Raw genomic sequence first — 18,873 nt, forward strand, 5'->3', positions numbered from 1 at the left:
ATTACTAAGATTGCGGATGGCGTTTGCTGACTTTACTGTAATCATTAAGCTCATAAGTGGATTACTTTTTATGTATTACAAGGAGACCGAGCCCATTCCTAACTGCTTAAAGCTAAAGGCACTATACTCAAATTATTCAGAAAAGCCTACAAATCACGTGAGTTGTCATTAAAGAAGCAACGTAGCAAATTTTAAAGAAGGAAGAGGAATGCCGCTCTAGTTCATCTTCATCTTCGTCTTCCATATTCTCCTTCATTACTTATTTAAAGGATGATAGGCAGAACTAACCCGCGAGATTCTCTCTTCAGTTAGGATAGGGAAGAGTAAGGAAGGAAGGGGAGGTTATACTTCACCTCGCTCTCATTCTCTAATTTCCCCTTATATTTCTCCAAGCTCCGGGTAAGTACCATTTTTTCTTAGCATTTTCGTTAGAGAATCTCATGTAAAATAGAAGTCGCTCGGTTATGGGGTAAGTGTGAGGTACACGCAAAGGTATCTGTGACTGGGATGTTTGCCCTACTGACAAAGTATTCCGTAAACGTAGAAATGACAGTTGGCTTTGTAGCGTTTGGAACTGACTATAGACTGTAGCAATTAAATCATAGGATGAAATTTCTTGGATTAATTACGAAATCCGCCTTATTATGAATAACAACTCACTGAGTTCAATTAAAGAAAACTTTGGCAAAATTAGGTTTTTGGGAGAATGCGAATTAATTTCGGAAAGCAAAATTTTATTTGAATCTATTGCACCTTCATTAAGTTTGATGTTTTTGTCTTTCCTTCAAAATGGCAGAAAGATTTATTGCCTTACTCACTGCGGTCACAATCTTTCCAGCAGAACATTTTAATAACTTGCAGGACCCAGTAGTTCCAGGAGAGATGTAAAAGAAGGCATGGGAATTTTGGACCAGCCATCCTACATATGCATAGTATTTTCATCATATTAGCTGTATACTTACAGCCCTCAAATAACGTGTGTCAGAAACAGTAGGTAAACTCACAAAAATTGTCGTCAACTTACCTCGATGTTTGTTGATTAAGTTGCAGAATTCCTACGCCAAAGTAGCCTTTCTAGATGCATTGGCTTGTTTTTCCACTTTACCTAAAAGTTCGTAGACTGGGATTATGGAGAATACAACGTATAAACTATTCCAAGAAGCCTTCTGTAGTTAGTTGCCTTTCATTACAAACAACAATACTTCACAAAACTTAACCGGAAATTGCATCACTTTTCTCCTGCAAAAAATTGTTTTCGAGCAGTTTGCAAACCCTGTAGTTAAGAATGCGAGCAGATAAGATCAAAAAATCAAGGAACGACTTCTTCACAAGCGAAGCAGTGCATATTTTGCGCTAAATGTGCTGCTCATTTTTTGTTGTCACAATGGAAAAACTGCATTTTTAGTCTTTATTTTTGAGAAAAGACGTCGCCGTGTAAGCTGTAGTAGCTGGATGTTCTCCTTTTCCTGATAAGACACCAAGAGCACAAAACTCAAAGAAGAAATGGACGCAATCTACGAGGAATCAGCTTACACGAACTCCTTAGGCGAAGTCATGCACTACAATGGTTTTAATTTACGCGTACCTTCAAGAGAATACTGGACATCCTTTGAGCAGTTCATCTATTATTCCTCTCAGTCCTGGAGATGGGAAGCCAATTAGCTCTTCAATTTTAAAGAAAAAAAAACCCATCAAACCTTAAATGGTGGTATGACAATTGTTTACGGAATAAAATTAAGCAAGATGGTGCAAAAAAGGGGCTTGTCACGAAGCATCAGAGACTAGCGCATTAATGCAAACAAGTAAGAACTTCATTATCCATTCACGCCACCTTCCAAGTTTGCAAGGAATAAAACATTAATGAATAAACCTATCTGTAGTTCTAGTAAATAAATTATAAGCATTCTTCCTTTCAAAGGTTATCTCGGGGAGATGAGGTATTGCCACAATTAAATAAACAAGCAAATGGGCAAAACACTTTCAGAATTTATTTTTATGCTAGCCCTTTATCAGGTTATTGCGTGACTAGACTCATTTTTAGTACAGGAAAATTCATCAACTTGAATGAATTTTGAATTGCTTAAAGGGACTTATTCTATTTAATTTACAATGCCGATACCTCAACTGCTTAATCTGCTGACTTAAAACTAACAAAAATCTTGGTCCCGTTTTAGGTAGGAGACGTTATTTTTGTCTTAAAATTAGCTAAAAGACATAATTTTGGTTTTGTTCAAGATGTCTGTTCGACACAGCCAAAACAACTGGTACTTTTAACTAAGGAAATTGGTCCACCCTTTTTTTGAAATTACGAGCCTCTTGAGGACGTTGGCGCCAAATTGGAGTCTCAAACAAACGTAGACCACGCGAAGTTAATCCTCCTAACCCTGATCTGCGGCATAATCCCATGATCAAGAGGACTCATTTTTCTCCCTACCAGCAATGTGGGACCAGATATTCTGTCAAATTCTGTCTTCAAAATCGACACTATTGTCGTCAGTGCAGCACAATTAGGTACAAGGATAAGCACCATCATTTTCATCCATGCAATGCTGATTCGGACACCGACAATCCCGTGAAATGAAGTAAAAACAAGCCTAAGGTCGTGCAAGTAGCCTAATTGTTTTTAGGCTAATGCATCTAGGCCTCGGAGCCAAATTACCGCCCAGTTTAGTAGCCGTCTGGTGGGCTACATCAGGACCCCCCTTCAGCCATGACCATTACAAACTCAATGAATCACTATTCCACCAAATTACTCATACCTCCATCAATAATTGTGGTGACAAACTGAAATTTTCCTCACATCTGCAATGATATCCATCTTCCTGTGGTGCATCATTTGTTGGGGCGTACTACCTTTTGAAGGCTGAACCCAACCTCCATGGTCCCGTTGGTTGGAACGGTCAGGTTTGGACCGCATACCGATTGACACGGTCTGCAATCAGATACGATGTTCTACAGTATATCTGAAACAATCGGTACCATTGCTCACGTTTTTACTCCCTGCCATATTATCTTCAACCCGACTGGCAAACGGAGCGATCTCTTAGCGATTTCAAGAGGGCACGAAGGATTGGGGTGACTGGCGACTGGTCTGTTTAATGAACAGTTTTAAACAACCCTGTTAGATAAAATAATTTACTGGCTTCGCAAAGGAAGGCAAGCTTCACTTGATCAACACAATTATGATTTGTTCTGATAATTTGACGCGGGGTTTATCTCCAATCCGTAGAGAATTTACCGGGAATACAAGAGAAATTTTCAAAAATCCAGGCATCAACGTCTGTGACTATTCCTTAAGATTTTACCGGTCGATCATGGGTTAAATTTTGCTAACATATATTAGGGTCATATTTGACATCAGCATTGGAAATGACACCAGAGTAAGACACTAGAACTAACAGCGCCTGCGGTTAACCGAGGAATCAGCATCCAAATAACACTCTACCAATGAGCGCAAAGCTGAAAACCTTCCAGGTATCGCATTTCCTAGTGGGCATCGCTCTGTAGGCGGCCTAGATCAAAAGTGTCCTACCAACTTAATCTTGCATGAAGATAAATTACTAAGCGCAGACGCAAGACATCGCAATACCACAAAGATCCTGGACGACAATGATGGCCAACTTTTCCTAAAGAAGAATTTAAAAATTTTTGCTTCCGCGGAACAAAGCTCCCACCTCAAGATTTTGGGCATTCTGGGACATTTCAACCTCTTGATTTGACCCGAGATCGGGCATTCTGGAAGGACTGTGTTGCTCGTTTCTATCTGATTGGCTAGTATTTTGCGAGAGTACACTTTGTGTCAATGCTGTTGGCAATTCCAAGTACATCCAAGGACTACAAATACACGACAGCCGGACAATCGTACACAGCTTGACTGCTTTTATCATGCTAAATCAGTTAAGACCCTCTATACCTAAATTTTCCTTCGCCCTCATCAATTAAGCAAGGGTAATAAGCCATCGTCATACCTGCAAATGGGTCTATGAGCAATCGACAGGTCATTGCGGCGAGTCATACCTGCGAGTGCGTGAGCTTTTTAGCCAATTGGTAGATCACTATTGTCAGGGTCATACGTAGAATTTAGTTTAATTACGGTAAAAATAATCAATCTCTCATTAATATCATCCTTGTCTTAAAAACTGCTGGAAGAATGAAATTGTGATGTTTTATGATTGAGCGTGAAAGAATTTTGAATTAACTGAGGGGCACGATGATAGTTTTTCCCATAGGTGGTTGGGTGCGTGTAGTGATTGAGCAAAAATCCGCCACTTTTACCCTCTTTAGCTCGTTTCCCTCCTTTTCAAGTAACCGATGTCCACTGTTACACTTGGTAAAGGTTAGCTAATAGGACTGGTTTTGAACGAAGAAGGCGCTGTGCTTCACTGTCAGCATCTGGCTTTCCTACTCAAAATTATTGTATTAAACTTCTTCACTCATTTGTTTAGACGTAGTAGGGTGTAAATTAGTTTGTCGTGGGGAGTTGGAAGTGCGAATAGATGAGTGGAAGATGTGGTGCGCCGAAATGAGTGTTCCAATGGGTCCCGGTGTAGCAAATTGACGTTTCAGTTTCCACGGATCTTTCGGCCTCATGCTAACTTGATGTTCGTTTCTATAGCAGTCCAACAATCTTCTATCCTAATAATGAATCATAATCCGTAACGGCAATCACTATTACATTTTGGAAGGTTAATTGGATTGCTGCGTTGTCGACTTTAGTCAGCAGTAAATCTAGTTTTGTTGGGTCTTACAAACCTTACAGTGACTCATGAGGGCAAGAGTATCAAGAAACACGCTGATTTTCGACGAGTACCTTAAATTCCTGATCGAAAAGTGACCGAAAATGTAGAGATACCAGGTTTTAATGAAGGAAGCCAATGCTAAAGAAGTGCTTACCATATTCCAAATGAAACAGCCTTTCAGAGCATCGTCCAAGGTCATGATAGTCCTTCCTCATATTGTTTTTAGGCAGTGTTTTACAAAAGCGACTGATAAAAGAACTTTCTTGCTGCATGACACTGGATGCTGTTTACCTTGGAGAGGATGCAATGTTCAGGACCTCCAATTACTTCAACTGCACATTCTGTCGTTAATGAAGCACAGTATTCATCATTTGATCGGCATTCCTAACCAACCCGTGAGTGGACTTTACACAAAGCCCCTTGGCAACAGAAGCAGAAAAGAGACCTCGTGGGACGCTAAGGCCAATGCTAAGAAAGGAGGTTATGCACAATAATTGTGTCTAACTTGGAAAGTTATAGTTTTTGGAAGGCGTCGTAAGGCACACAAGTATGGAAGTGACTTTTTATCCATGGGCAAAAGGTCTGTGAAACTAGGAACGCAGCTCTTGTGTGCAGAGCTCCATGGTACCATTGTGGTAACCGAATGACAAGTGACGCCAACGGTCCGTGTATTGGGACAAAGAAATAAAGTGAATGCTAGCATTAAAGTGCAGTGCTCACTTTTACTACACAATTGAATGGAAAAACGCCTCTGAATAGGGGCAGAACTGCGGGATTATCTAGTTCGCTCATTTATAAGCTATTAAAGAGAGAATAAGTAGACCAGGTAAGTGAAATTTTTCTAAACTAATACCTTGAATAGTTCAGCTTAAAGTTTGTTTAACCACCTACTTTTAATGGACATTGGCGTTTCGCCTGCCCTACATCTAAAGTAAAACACTTCGAAAAGCAGGTGACAGAAGAAGTCAATGATATGATTTTTTTCAACTTCACTCATTCAATATGTCACCACTTCCACACCTCCCCAACCCTAAATCTCCACCCACACCTTCGTTTCCTTCGTCTGATTAGCATAATCGACGGCCAGAGTGATATCAAAAATAGGTCTAATGACAAGGCAAATATTGTCACTTTCAACATGCGAAGTTAAGGCTAATGCTTTAAAAGCGTAAATGGGAGTGAAAGCTGACTGCTTCGTTTCATTACCAGTGGTGGGTGTAAGGGTTTTTGAAGAGTTACTTAGGGAAATCATGCTTAAAGATGGGCGTCTGGCAAAGAAAGCGGTTTTAGAAACTAAATGGAAGTGTTTTTTGATTAAGAAATAGAGTAAATAAAGGTTAAAAGCAGAGCTGGAGTCACCTAGACCACCAATAAGTATCATTACACTTATTATAATAAGTTCCCACCTTTGTTGGAGTTTAAGGCCGCCGATTTCCTTATGCGCTAGGTGTAAAAGCTATTCCATCCGCTGTTCTACCTTGATAGCTTGCAGTTTATGCCGTTACGGAGGTACAAAGGGTTTGGAAGAAAATCTTTATTTCAAACTAATTCGGGGATCTTGCATCATCTTCGTGACATCGTGGTTTCATCATCAGGAATCCTTGATATCTTTAGTAGCAAAGTTTACCATCAAATCGACCCAGTATCGCAAACGATTCAAAAAACCAAAACAAATAAAGCCATTATGGCAGAATACTTGTGTATAACTGCGCCATAACTTTTTAGCCTTCTGCATTTCATTTATGCCCTTGTCTTTCAGCCCTTCTGAGTGCTAATAACAAAGGTATTCCAAGCACGATTGCTACTTTGATAATTTTTGTTTTGTTGGGTTTCCTGCCCGAGGTGGTAAGAGTAAAGTGAGTCGTTAAGTCATTCATGATTTCAATGTTTCATTATTTGCTTAAAAATCCGCATTTGCCGAGATTTTAAAACAACATTCTATAGGTGACACTTGAAATCATCAAGCAAACTTACAACGCGATTATATCTAGTCGACAATTGTTTCTAAAAGTATTTTGGCGGTTAAAAGAAGCATCCATATCGCACGCATCATTTATGAACAGAGAAATAGTTGCATGAGGACAAATTTCAAATGGCAGACAGAAGTGTTTTTTTTTGCCTTAAGTGCTTTTGTGCTCTTTCACACGCCCTTACACTCTAATCCCTACTTTACATGTGAAGTGTCGGTATTCTAAAGCACCAATTTTAATCTTTCAACGCCTCTCACGCCCCGCTTGGATTATTCGCCGGCATGGCCGTTGAGATGTTTCACTACCTCTCTAATCACGAGCCCTAACTTCAAAAGGCCGTTTAAGATCCTAAAAATTTTGCAGAAATCTGGTCAACATTGTAAACGAAAGTCCTAACATTATCAAGTAGTATAGTAGCACAGGTGACTCGAAATATCAGCTCTGTATGAGCTAAGCCACTAATACTCCACTCCCTTTACCAAATTAACCAAGTTGAAGACTCTAGACACAAGATTTTGATACCGCTGTTTCTTAAGCTAACGCAGCCAGATAAAAATGAATAATTAATATACTTAACATTTGTTTTGCACGAAAACGGAACCGACTTTCTGGGGGGAATTTCCTGCGTAATCAACTTATGTATTAACAGTGGTGTTGAATTTATCTAAGTCTCAACCGAGTTCACATCGACAATGAGACTGTTTCCACTAAAATTGATTCCAGATAGTTACTTGCTATTCTTTAACCTTCCCTCTCACTGACTTCGGCAACATGATCTGGCCCATAGTCTGAGTTTTCCGGTCGCATTCGCTCCGCAGATATGCAATTTTCCTATCACCAGCGAAGAGTTTTCTGAATGCATGAAAAGCAGATCCTAGCTGTACTGTCCATCCATTAGTATTTTGCATCAAGGAAAGCTGAAAGAAGATGCATCGCAGATGGGAAGCAGTGAAAGCCCCAGCATTACCCACCAAGTATCGACTAGGTATTTATCTAAATCGCACTAAGAATCGTGTAACAGAACCTTACCGCCGATGTAACAGAGATGCACTCAACGCTCATCGGCAAAAGAATTTCGTCTGCTATGATACAAAACCACTATTAGTGGGAAATTTTTAAACAACGCCGACGGAGACAAAGATACTACCCCAGAAATGGGGCATGGGGAGCATATCGATGGCGCCCACATGAACGCGCGCACAAATATCTGTCGCAGTGACGAACGATCGGGTGTAGAAATTATAAGACTTGGGTTTTCAACCTCGAGATGGCCCAAACGAAGTTCTGAACCAAAGTTGGATTAAAAGTGCAACATTCTCTTTAAAAAATATAAAGATACGGCAAATGTACAGTTGGAATATTGAAATTAAAAACGTTCATCTTCCCCGTTTGTTCTGCATGTAATTCTTGTAGCGCTGAAGCACCTTTGCATCTGTAGACTTCTCAGCCTGTAATCGTCGTTTTTCGACTAGAAAGTAACAAATAACGAACAAGAATCACCCTTAAAGTAGAAAATCACCAAACTAGTGATTTATTTTTTCAAGAGTGTAATACGAAAGAAAGTGAAGATTCAAAAATAGAATAAATATTGCGGCGATGCCAAAAGACCAAACAACACGCAAGCCCTGATCACCTGTCTCGACTGTCAAACGCAGAAAGTAGAAAAAAATCATGAAACACCACATTCCCAACCTTTTAATTCAAAAAAACTCAATGGGGAAAGTGAGTCTCATCACTGACCTTCTATAGTGGGAGGATCTGCAATGGACGGCATCTCGGGCACATCTGGACGGTCGGGATTGTCGTTCAGTTGGACGGTCAATTCGCGGTGCAGCGTCTGGTCAACGTAGTTATCTGCAGAGCAAGTGGAAAATACACCCACTCAGAACTCCACCTCCGAGTCACTAAAGCGCCAAACCCGCGTACTCCGGTCGCACTACTGCGTTAGCAAGAATGGAGCAACGGATTCACAGTTATGGTAAATCAGCCAGCATAACTGTTCAAATGTGTTCCAGTACAATAAAATGATCAGTAAAACGTAGTGAATCTATCCAAGCCAAAGCACAAATATTTGTGAGTAGGAGAAAGCCGTCGTGCAGTGACAGAAAAGAAGGTGGGCTGAAATAGGTCTGATGACTGTACCATTTATCGACTTTATTGCATACAAATTGCTGTTTTATTTTGAAAGAGATTGAAAAAATGTGGTGTGTCTGGTTGATGCAAGCATTTGCAGAAACTTGATACGGGTGGGCGAAAAAATGCTCGAGCATTATCCCGTACAAACAACGTAAATTGTAGTATTCTACTACAAGCATCAATATTTTGATTAAACACCACAAAAAAATGGAAGGATTTGGATTTTTTTGCCAAGTATTTAAATCATCGCATCAAAAATTCTGAAATTCACTTTTCAAATAGAACAAGTAATTTGATTACTTACACCATGAAAATGCCTTGGAAAAAACACCGGTCACACACCTCTAAATTTAACGGATTTTTTTTCCATCCCCTAAAAAAGACACTTGCAGCCAGTTTAACTTCGACGGGTAACAGAAATGCTCCCGTGTCTAATTGGAGTAATTTAACAAAACAAAATGGGGTTATGGAACCAAAAACAGACATAAATATCCGATTATCGGTTCAAAAAACGTGCAAATAAGACTAAACTACTGTAACCAAGTTCTGAGATCAAAACTCTGTGTTCATTTAAAGGGATTTCAATTGTTTTTACAAACTACTTAAAATTACCATGTTGTGAACTTGTTATCAAAGGTGAAACGTTTAAAAAGCTTAATGCATATAAAGCTCATAAAAACCTAGACGATTGTAAGACTCTCATTTCAGTTGGAACAGCCACATCATAAAGGCGTGGCGATATGGTTTGATAAAAAACTAACAACGCACACGCAGGGGTGATGGTCACATCTCGCACAGCAGGAAAACGAATAAAAGTTGCCAAGCAGCAGAGAGGCCTCAGTAATTCTACTTTTAGTCCCCAAAAAGCGCTATGTCGTAGAAAGTAGTAAGGGGTTATGCACCTGGTGGTGTACTTGTGGTGCCTTTGATCGACACCAGGGTGTGTGCGACCAAGGCCCAGCGGCACATGCGCAAGTCACCTGCAGCTGGAGGGGCAGAATCGTAGCCTTAGTGAAATCCTCCTTCAGCTCACTTGGGATGATAACCATAGTTTGGAACTGAGTAAGTTAAGATCGTGGTATGGTGGTCAACAAATGGCAATCCTATGTGTATAACGACCAAACAGCGGTGGAAATATTAAAATGATCTAACAATTAAGCCAAGTTAGCGCTTAATAACTTAAAAAAGTGGTAGAAAGTACTCGTTTTGCTTATGAGGGCCATCACGCAGGAAATGTCTAATGCTATTTCTTTATATCATGTTACCCAGGCCATCGACGGGACAGTTCTGTAACAGACTGAATAAGTTTGAGTGGTTATTTGTAACAAATTCAAATAAGCAGAGAAAGATTCTCAAAATATTGCCGTTATGGAATTAACCACTGATACGACCACTGATCCTCTCCCAATCAAACACGAACTGGCGGCAAATTCCACTTTTATAAACCCCTTAATCTCCAAAAGCAAACAACCTATTCCCGATCCCCTCCCCTTCTCCATAACCCTCCATTCCGTTTCAAATGTAATCATGTGAAGCAATGCTAAGAAAGGGTAGTAACCGTCGCTTAAAAAAATAGTGTGAGAAATATGGGCAATAATGATGAGGCGAGGCAGAATTTCCCTTCCTCTCTCTCATCCCTAAGTGTGCTGGGAGGGCTGCTTAAGGGTGAATTTTGCGCTATGCAGTGCGAGGCCGAGTGTAGTCTTGGCTCTTTCTAAATAAGGCTTTCCTGCAGTCATTCGAGTTGCACTGCATCCAGTGAATGAATCTTAACAATAATTTTTGTTTGACCTTCGGGAAGGGAACAATTCCTAGTGAAAAATTGAGTCCGCAGTTCCCATCACGCACACACAAACGAATGCATATACACATACATGAAGGTTTGGAAATAACCGACAATGTGTTCGCTTGCTTAATGTTACAATGCAAAAGCCATTCCTCATAACAAAACTAACCAGCAAACGACCTAAAATGGCAATTTTTTACCTAAACAGATTATCGTCAAAGCTTATTAAACCCTGTTGATGCACTGCATGTGCATTGGACCCATTCCCACGGTAGATGACATGGAAGTAGAACAACTTTTCTGTCACTCATGTCGAATGTTATTGACGGTCGTTACCGATATGTTAATGTCAAATTGTTTTCATATGAAGTGGGGCATGTACTTCTCCGCGATTTAAAATAAAATGCTATCCATCATTATCCTGTGGTGGATCATGAGAATTAAAAAAAACTTAAACCGTTTCTGGGTGGTTCATTTTATTACCGCATACCTCCCACCTTTTCCCAAATGCCATGAGGAGCCTCCGGAGCTACAACTATGGAAGCGAGTTCAATTCGACTCGTAAAGCACACAGGGTGGGTTCAACGCAAGGAAAAATTGTAAAAAAAGCAATAGAGATTATCATGCCCATAGTGCGGCGTGTATCGGCCTATGCCTTACAACACATGCAATCTGATACGAGTTATTGCAGCAAAGCATATCGCAAACCCTATAAACTACTTTCTGGATATATTGGAGTCACAGCAACCGATTTTTATCTGCTGTTGATAAGTCTGGTTGGCGAATATGGTGGTGTAAAATGGTATTAATGGAATCCGAGAGGTGACTAGTTTTAAAGGTTTGCAGGTGATCAAGGATCCAGACATGGAAGACCGAACAGCAGATCAGTTAGAGGGCTTCCTTGTGAATATGGTAGATGATATGTTAACAGCGTCTTTAGCAGTTTTTTTCTGTGGTGCAAGAACCTACTGGACTGCCAATCAGATGACTGATATCGTGGATGAGTTCACTCTCGGCACTTCATCGAATTGATAATAAAAAACTCGGCCAAAAGAAGGCTTTAAATCATCACACCTAACAGAATGACACAATAATTGCCTTCAGCCTATACACCTTATTCTCAGCTGTGGCCTGTTTCTAAATAACAAAGATCACCTTCTGAATCAAACAGAGAAGCAGCCTGTATACTCAGCATTTTTGTTTTACTAAAACCACTCTCCTCTTTCCCAAGTTCCCCATCGTTTTTTCCATCACTAAAGAATAAACGCAATTTTAAAATTGGCAAATTAAGATCCTGTTATGTGGGTCAGAAACAACAAAGAAACAGGAAGGAAAACATAAACGAACTAATGATTTGAAAAAATAAAGTAGAAAAGCAAGTAGCAAATGAAAGAAAAAATTAAACGCATGAGATTTTAGGCGTATGTTTCTTTGTGCGATTTACCGGATCTTACATTTCAAGCTTATTATATTCTGCTATCTTAAAAGAAGATTCAAAGCAAGCACCTAATCTATCAATGATACAGACTTGTATCCTACCTAAATAATGACTGAAAACAATATGCAGCCTGATGGGCGAAGACTGAACCGTGTTTATGGCTTGAAGATGGCATAATGCCTATCAAAAAGGAAATGGCCTTCCATAATGCATCTGCTCCAAACATTACCTCTAGCCATTAGGGTTACTTCACTTCGGCTACTGTTAACTCATGCACGGTTTTCACTGCTGCATTTGCTTTCGGCTCATTTCACCACCATGGTCCGTTGTCCAGGTGGCAAGTAGTTAGCTCACCTACGACAAATATAAGGTTGCCTGAAGATTGCGGGAATACTCAACCCTACGATCGAGGTCATATCATCGCTTTTCTCTAAGTTACCCACGACAGAAATGCCATTCATGAAGAACTAAGATTTTAACCTATTTGTGCCTTTATAAATTCCAGATCTAAAGCAACTTTCAGAAAATGAGCGATTTCAAATACCAGAGAAGGCATCAACTAACAAATCCATCAAAGTCAGATGCCTTAGGCACATGAAGGAAAGCGGATGGCGCTAAAAAATTGCCCCAGTTATAATGACGGCGTCACGAAGCAGTTGTTTGGCAGTTGGATATGACATGTGCAACCACAACGCACTTTTCTAAACGAAAACATTGCACACTTTATACTATAATCTACTTGACCTAATTTAAAAATTAATGTACAATAATGGTGGAAAGCTCAAAATGATGTCACATGCAGTACTAGGTTGACTTAAATAGACAAAGGTTAATCTGCATCCTCTTTGATACTTGGACATATATCACCAGATTCAGTCATCGTCAACGTACCAGAACGTAGTAGAGACAGGCTCAGTGGGACATGAATCTGAGATATCCATTACTGAATGTGAGATTCTGCACCTACGTGAACTGTTATGAGAATGTACTATCCGCTAGGTTGCTAGCCTAACGAAGCCAGAACTCCTCAAATCGTAAAATTAAAAGAAAACGGGACATTATCACCAAACCAGAAATTTTCATACACTTAATTAGCAAGTGGATTTCTCATCGTTGGAAATGTTGACACAAAACGCGGACCATACTCTGTTATCATTTTAACTCACTCGCTTCCAGAACAAACTATTGGAGAAGTAAGTATAAGAGTGCTGTTCCCCGAATTTTGCGCCGAAAGGGCAAACCGAATAATGAGACTTCAGAAATAGGCTTTAGAAGATCTGGACAAAGTTCCATACCGTTCATTGAGTATGCTAACTTACTGACTGGACTCGAGCTTTTAATGTGAATAATAGAAAAAGGGAGATACTTAACACGATTTCGGAAGTGCTAGAGCAAATAGGAGAAAGAAATAGAACGCATAGAGGTGAAGCTATTTTAAGTAGTTGAGACGTTCCCACGGACTGAAAACGAAGGTCATTAAGGGGGAATAAAGAGAACGGATACTTGAGAGTTATCTCTCTAAGAACAAAAGTAGAGGATGACAGTGAATGGTGGATGACATGTCCACCCACTCTCAGTCTCCGTAACTTCAAATTAGACTGGCAAGAAGGAAAAGTTAGTTTTAGTCCCAAAGTATTTCCAACGCATTATTGAAAATTTGAATATTTGACTTAATGCAGCCGATCCGACCAAATTCTATCAGATTTTTGTTCGAAACTATATAACAACAGCTCCGTTGAATCGTTGCATAATGTTGCGATGACGTTCAGTCTCGCGTATTTTGCCTCTAACCATGCCAATCCCCTGTTCTTCCACAACAAAATTATAGGCTGTAGGGTTATTTTAGGAGCCATGGGACAATGCGACGTGATCCAATGAAAAATAGGTTTTAGGTCCAAAACATGAGGCCATCAAAGTGAAAACAATCTTTGTCACTACTTTTATTAAGATAAAGTAATCACGAACTAATGCCATAAGTTAAAGCGCAAAGTAAATGCCGAGCTAGCTAAGCCTGTTTAGGAATCTTAACCACCGGAAGTAAGCTATAGACCTCAAACAGAAAGAGCATTTTTTTAGAAGAGGAAAAACATTTTGTTTCGGATACTTCAATCAAAAGGCGGAAGAACAAGACCCCCACGATGCGTTTTGCAAAGGCACATCGCGTGAGGCCAAGTGAGGACTCCTCCGAATAAACTCCCAGCAAAAATATCATAGGTGGTAGACTAGTAAATATAAACCTAAATCATTTCAAAAAATTTTCGCTTAAATTTATTCACTCTTCGCATTTGCTGCAACGTTTTACTCAAAAATAAGGATCTTGTGACAGTGACGAAAATACACAAAAGTATGCCCCAGACTCAGATGATCTGACCTCAAACGTATTTCGAAAACTCGGGTAATATTAACCGCACAAAGCAAGTTCATGAAGATCTCGCAATCACGCGTTACAAATACCACCTTTTCAGAGTCCATTCGCTGTCAAAGTGACTCAAAACAACTTTGACGACCAAAAAATCTTAAGAGCAAAATTACTGTACAAGTTGGAAAAATGAATTAAATTCAGACAGCCTCGCAAAATTTCTGAAGGTAGCTCCTAAAGGGAGCTAATAAATGACATTATGTTAAAGTAGTGCCAAGTGACAATTGCACGGTATGGTATCTATGACATAAAGCATGTAACACATTTTACTCGCCTTTTATAGAAACAAAAACCTGGTTAAAACTAGTTTTTAATGGCCAAATCTGACCTAAATCTGATACAGCAAAATCTTGCATTTTAGCCGATTTGGGGAATATGAAAAAAAAATTAACATCATAATATCCTTCTGGTGCACATAAGACGGGCACGCAATTTAGCATATAAAAAGGATACCACCGCATGAGGGGCAGTGACAAATTTTTCCAAGCAGAAGTTGTCTTCCAGGTATTAGTTGAAAGTTAAGCAAGGAGATGTAGCAAATGATTCCGCTACATTTCAAAACTACAGTTTAGACTCCTTAGAATGTGCTCTCACCGTTAACAAACTTAAAAGCTCAGGTATTTACTTTAATACGAAATACAAAGCATTCAGGGGAATACTGAAAGGTAAAGATATTGCCGCTAAAGTAGAGTACCAAAGTAGTCCTTAATTGAATTGTGCAATCCCAAGGAAAGGAAACAAGTGAACATAGCTTCACCGAAAAGATGGGGCGCTCTAAATGCAGTCGATTTATCACCCCGAGTTTAGGTAAGCACTGCCGTCATTCCCTTTCTTTTAGCTGCAAATGGAATGTATTCTCAACAGCAGAGCAGAGCGAGGTTCGAAATAAGATTAACGATAGCGTTACTAGCGCTTTTGAAATATTCACTAGATTGGACAGTTTTTTTACGTTGACTCCATCCAGAAATAACTACGTTTGAGGTACAGTAGTTAAATTCTTAAACTAGCAAATGAAAATGAATGTTTTACAAACTATTTCTGAATGAAGAAGTTTAACCTCTGCCTGGTGGTAGTGCGCTACAGAAGTGAATGCTCGAGTAGTTGAACGAACACCAAATTAGTTCAAAATAAAACAATGTAACAAAAAACTCCAACGTTCCTATAATGTAAAATCATGGTAAGGAATCCAATAAATGCATGGTTTAAAATGCTTCTGTTAGGAGCTAAACAGCTTTCCAAAATGCTTTTTTCGTTTTATTGTATAAGGTGAAGTATGAAACTTTTACTCGTCAGAAAGCAATAAAAGAAACTCATCAGGAAGAATAAGCTATTAAGGAAGGAAAAAAATCCTGGCTGCTGAAGCTTTTATCTACGAAGAAAAAACCATTGATTAACAGAAAGTAGCAGGAATTCAAAGCATGTAGATCACAAAAATGGAATGAGAATTTAATATTAAATGACGGAGACCTAGTAAAACAGGCGTACAGAGTAAAGGCGAGGCAGGCGTAATAAGCGCGGTAACCTCTAAGGCAACACCAGACGGAGGAAACAAAATGATGCCATGGGAAGTGGATATTAAAAGTTGGAAAGAAGTGGTAAGACGATTGAATAAAGTGTCAGATTCCACCGTAAGATAACATGGCGCCTGACGTCTTCCAGCGTGATCTTCCATCGAAAAATCAGTAGAAGAGTCGCCACAAAAAGATTTCACAAGCTGGAAAGCTACACCATTAGAGCGTAATAAAGGCAAGTAATTCACTTCTGTTGAGATAATTATCCATTTTCCACCATATTTTTAACTAAGTAACGGCATTTCATCTCGAGCATATTTGCCTTAGAATAGCTTCCCTGTAATTAAAAATTCAAGCTACTGACAAAATAAAAGCAGGAAGGGACTCACTCCATCGACTGTGCTGGACGAAGTTGACAGACATGTTGAAAGGGGCCAAGTCGTCGGAGGATTTTTTCTGGCGTTGGGTAAGGCGCTCCTTCAGCAGACGTTGTTTGGCCTCCTCCGTGGCCTCAATGTTGCGCATCTTAGACTCCACGCCGAGGTCGACCTCGGGGATGCCACAAAGCATCTGGTTTGACAACATATCCTCTGAGTGTTGACCCATCTTGGGTTTCAGGGCCTCGGGAATCTCCGAGAGAATATTGTCGATCACAGTTCTTAATGGAACAAAAGCGTGTGGCGATTTTTTTCTAGAAGGCTTCAGTGGCATCAAAAGAGGGGCAGTTTCAGCAGATAAAGCAAAATTTACGACAACTTGAAGAGAATTCTTAAAGCTATTTTCTCAAAGCATTTTAGTCAAGCTCAATTTAGAAAAAGCCTACGAATACATCAAATTACCAAAGGCCCCAAAGTAGATCACAGTGGAGAATTCCGTAAAACTTTACAATAGGTATTTAAAATTACGTGTGTTCAATACAAAACATCCTGCAAAACAAACCCAGTTTCATGAAATAAAAGACTTGAAAAACTGCTGGAATGATAAGGAATGGCGAAACAAGAATGCTCGGAATTGGAGTCATCAATGCATGAAAAATTGTGGTAGATTTTAAAAACTACCAAAATAGGAGAAAAACAGGTTCAAAGAACATTAACGGACAGGGTTCACAGTGGTAAAAAGGGAAGTAATGTTTTACCTTGAGTCCTACCATAAAAAGTAAGGTTGCAATTGGACTTTAAATGTTTAATGTTGAAACAGGATTTCGCATATATGTATGGTGACGCTTGAAGAGACCATACTACATACTTGGGGGCTTCTGCTTCAGTCTTTGTGATTCCTTTTCGTTTCGCCAATTCCGTTTCGATGTATTTTAACCTACAAGTAACAACACGTTAGCACCAATGCTGTAACAAGATAGAAAGCGAGAAACGTAGGACGAGAACTGACATATCAGCATCCTCGTCTCTTTTATTGGTTTCCGCAGTAAATGTTCTGGAAAGTCTAACCACGTCCTCGAACTCCTCCTTCATTGGCTTACGAAAAGCGCCCCTCATATCAACCAGACCACCCGTTTTCATTTTAAATGGATCGTCTTCTATGAGAACTTCTGGTTCTATCTTTTTCCCAACAAAGAGAGACTCCGCACTGACGCCAGAGCGTCGTTTACGGAAGTTCTGCCATGTCCTTATACACTCTACTGCCTCCTCTACTGAAAGATTGGATGAAGTATTGTTTTTCAAGTCTGTTAAGGTGGCTTGACCTTCATCCTCGGAATCTGAATCCTTAATAAAACGTGTAGACTTCGCGTGCCGACGTTTGGGCGCCCGAAACGACATCGTAGAAGAAGTGACCCCTAACAGGCAGCGAAACTTGCCTGCGACCCCTCAAGTAACTGATAAATAAACCAATAAGCAGTCAGCATCAAGTATCACAAAACAAGCATAATAAAGATTGCGAAATTTACAAAATAGTTTGACATTTTAAAAAGTGAGATGAGTTTGAAAATTTATCTCGTGATGCGCCATAGTCGACGGTTGTGCAAAATGAGGAGGTCAAAAAATGGGAGGCATATTAAAAAAATTGAAAGACAATGGAGAGCAGAAAACAGGCAAATTTAATCGAACTTGCCTAAATCAGTGTAATGCTTCGAAAGGGAAAGCTTACGGGTTGCAGCGAGGCCCAACTATGTTTTTGGCGTAAGGCACGCCTATACTAATCAAAGCATGGAAAATGGGAGAGCTCTCATCTATCTTGTTGTCATTCACTGGCTGTTGACCATATAGCCCTCTACACTTTACGATCATTACGCTAACTGCGCTTGCATTTAGAAGAATCTATAAGGTGCCCTTCAATAATTAATTATGGCAGCGTTGTTCTATAATAAAATCTTTAGTAGTGCATGCGTACATTATGAACGCAATTATTTGTTAGCAGTTAAAAAACATTTGTGACAGCTTTAATACTTTGTTTATTCGTGTATCTAGGTCCAAAAAGCGTACGAAAACAATCATGCGTCCTCTTGACGGATAAGGGTTCTTAAGGCCCCAAGAAACCAAATGATGCTGCACATTCGAAATTTTAGGATGCCTTCTGTAGAACAATTTTGGCAAACATTACCTATTACCTGGCATACGCAAATGATTAGTCAGAAGTAAAGATATTTACTCTACGGATCCGCTATTTCCGTCGGGATTTGATGACCATTGCCGCCTTAAGTTGCTTGATTCTGCACTTGCTATGTCTTTATAGTCTGCCTGAATTTGTAACTAACTATAGGCAAAATAAATATTCTGTAGAGGTCTAGTGATTTTTACTTGTACATGCGCTCTATAATTCTTAGTGGGTCATTCATTCTCTAAAATAATGTGTTATGCCTGCTCGCAGTAGTCACAGAATTCTGAAATAGTTTAGTAAACATAGAAAATGCGTGTTTTT

At 39.6% G+C, this 18,873-nt stretch overlaps 1 protein-coding gene across 1 annotated transcript; it reads right to left on the reverse strand. All coding sequences in view use genetic code 11, as the record gives it.

Moving 5' to 3' along the window:
• Nucleotides 1-8,085: 8,085 nt before the first annotated feature.
• On the reverse strand, nt 8,086-17,774 carry EGR_03961 (hypothetical protein; the record flags this gene model as incomplete). Its single annotated transcript, XM_024493210.1, has 5 exons — nt 8,086-8,177; nt 8,450-8,563; nt 16,389-16,657; nt 17,245-17,313; nt 17,386-17,774. The coding sequence occupies 5 exons, from the start codon at nt 17,772-17,774 to the stop codon at nt 8,086-8,088; spliced, it is 933 nt and encodes a 310-aa protein (XP_024352309.1).
• Nucleotides 17,775-18,873: the final 1,099 nt, after the last annotated feature.

The sequence above is a fragment of the Echinococcus granulosus genome (assembly GCF_000524195.1).
Source record: "Echinococcus granulosus chromosome Unknown EG_S00023, whole genome shotgun sequence".
In the NCBI taxonomy this organism is placed as follows: domain Eukaryota; kingdom Metazoa; phylum Platyhelminthes; class Cestoda; order Cyclophyllidea; family Taeniidae; genus Echinococcus; species Echinococcus granulosus.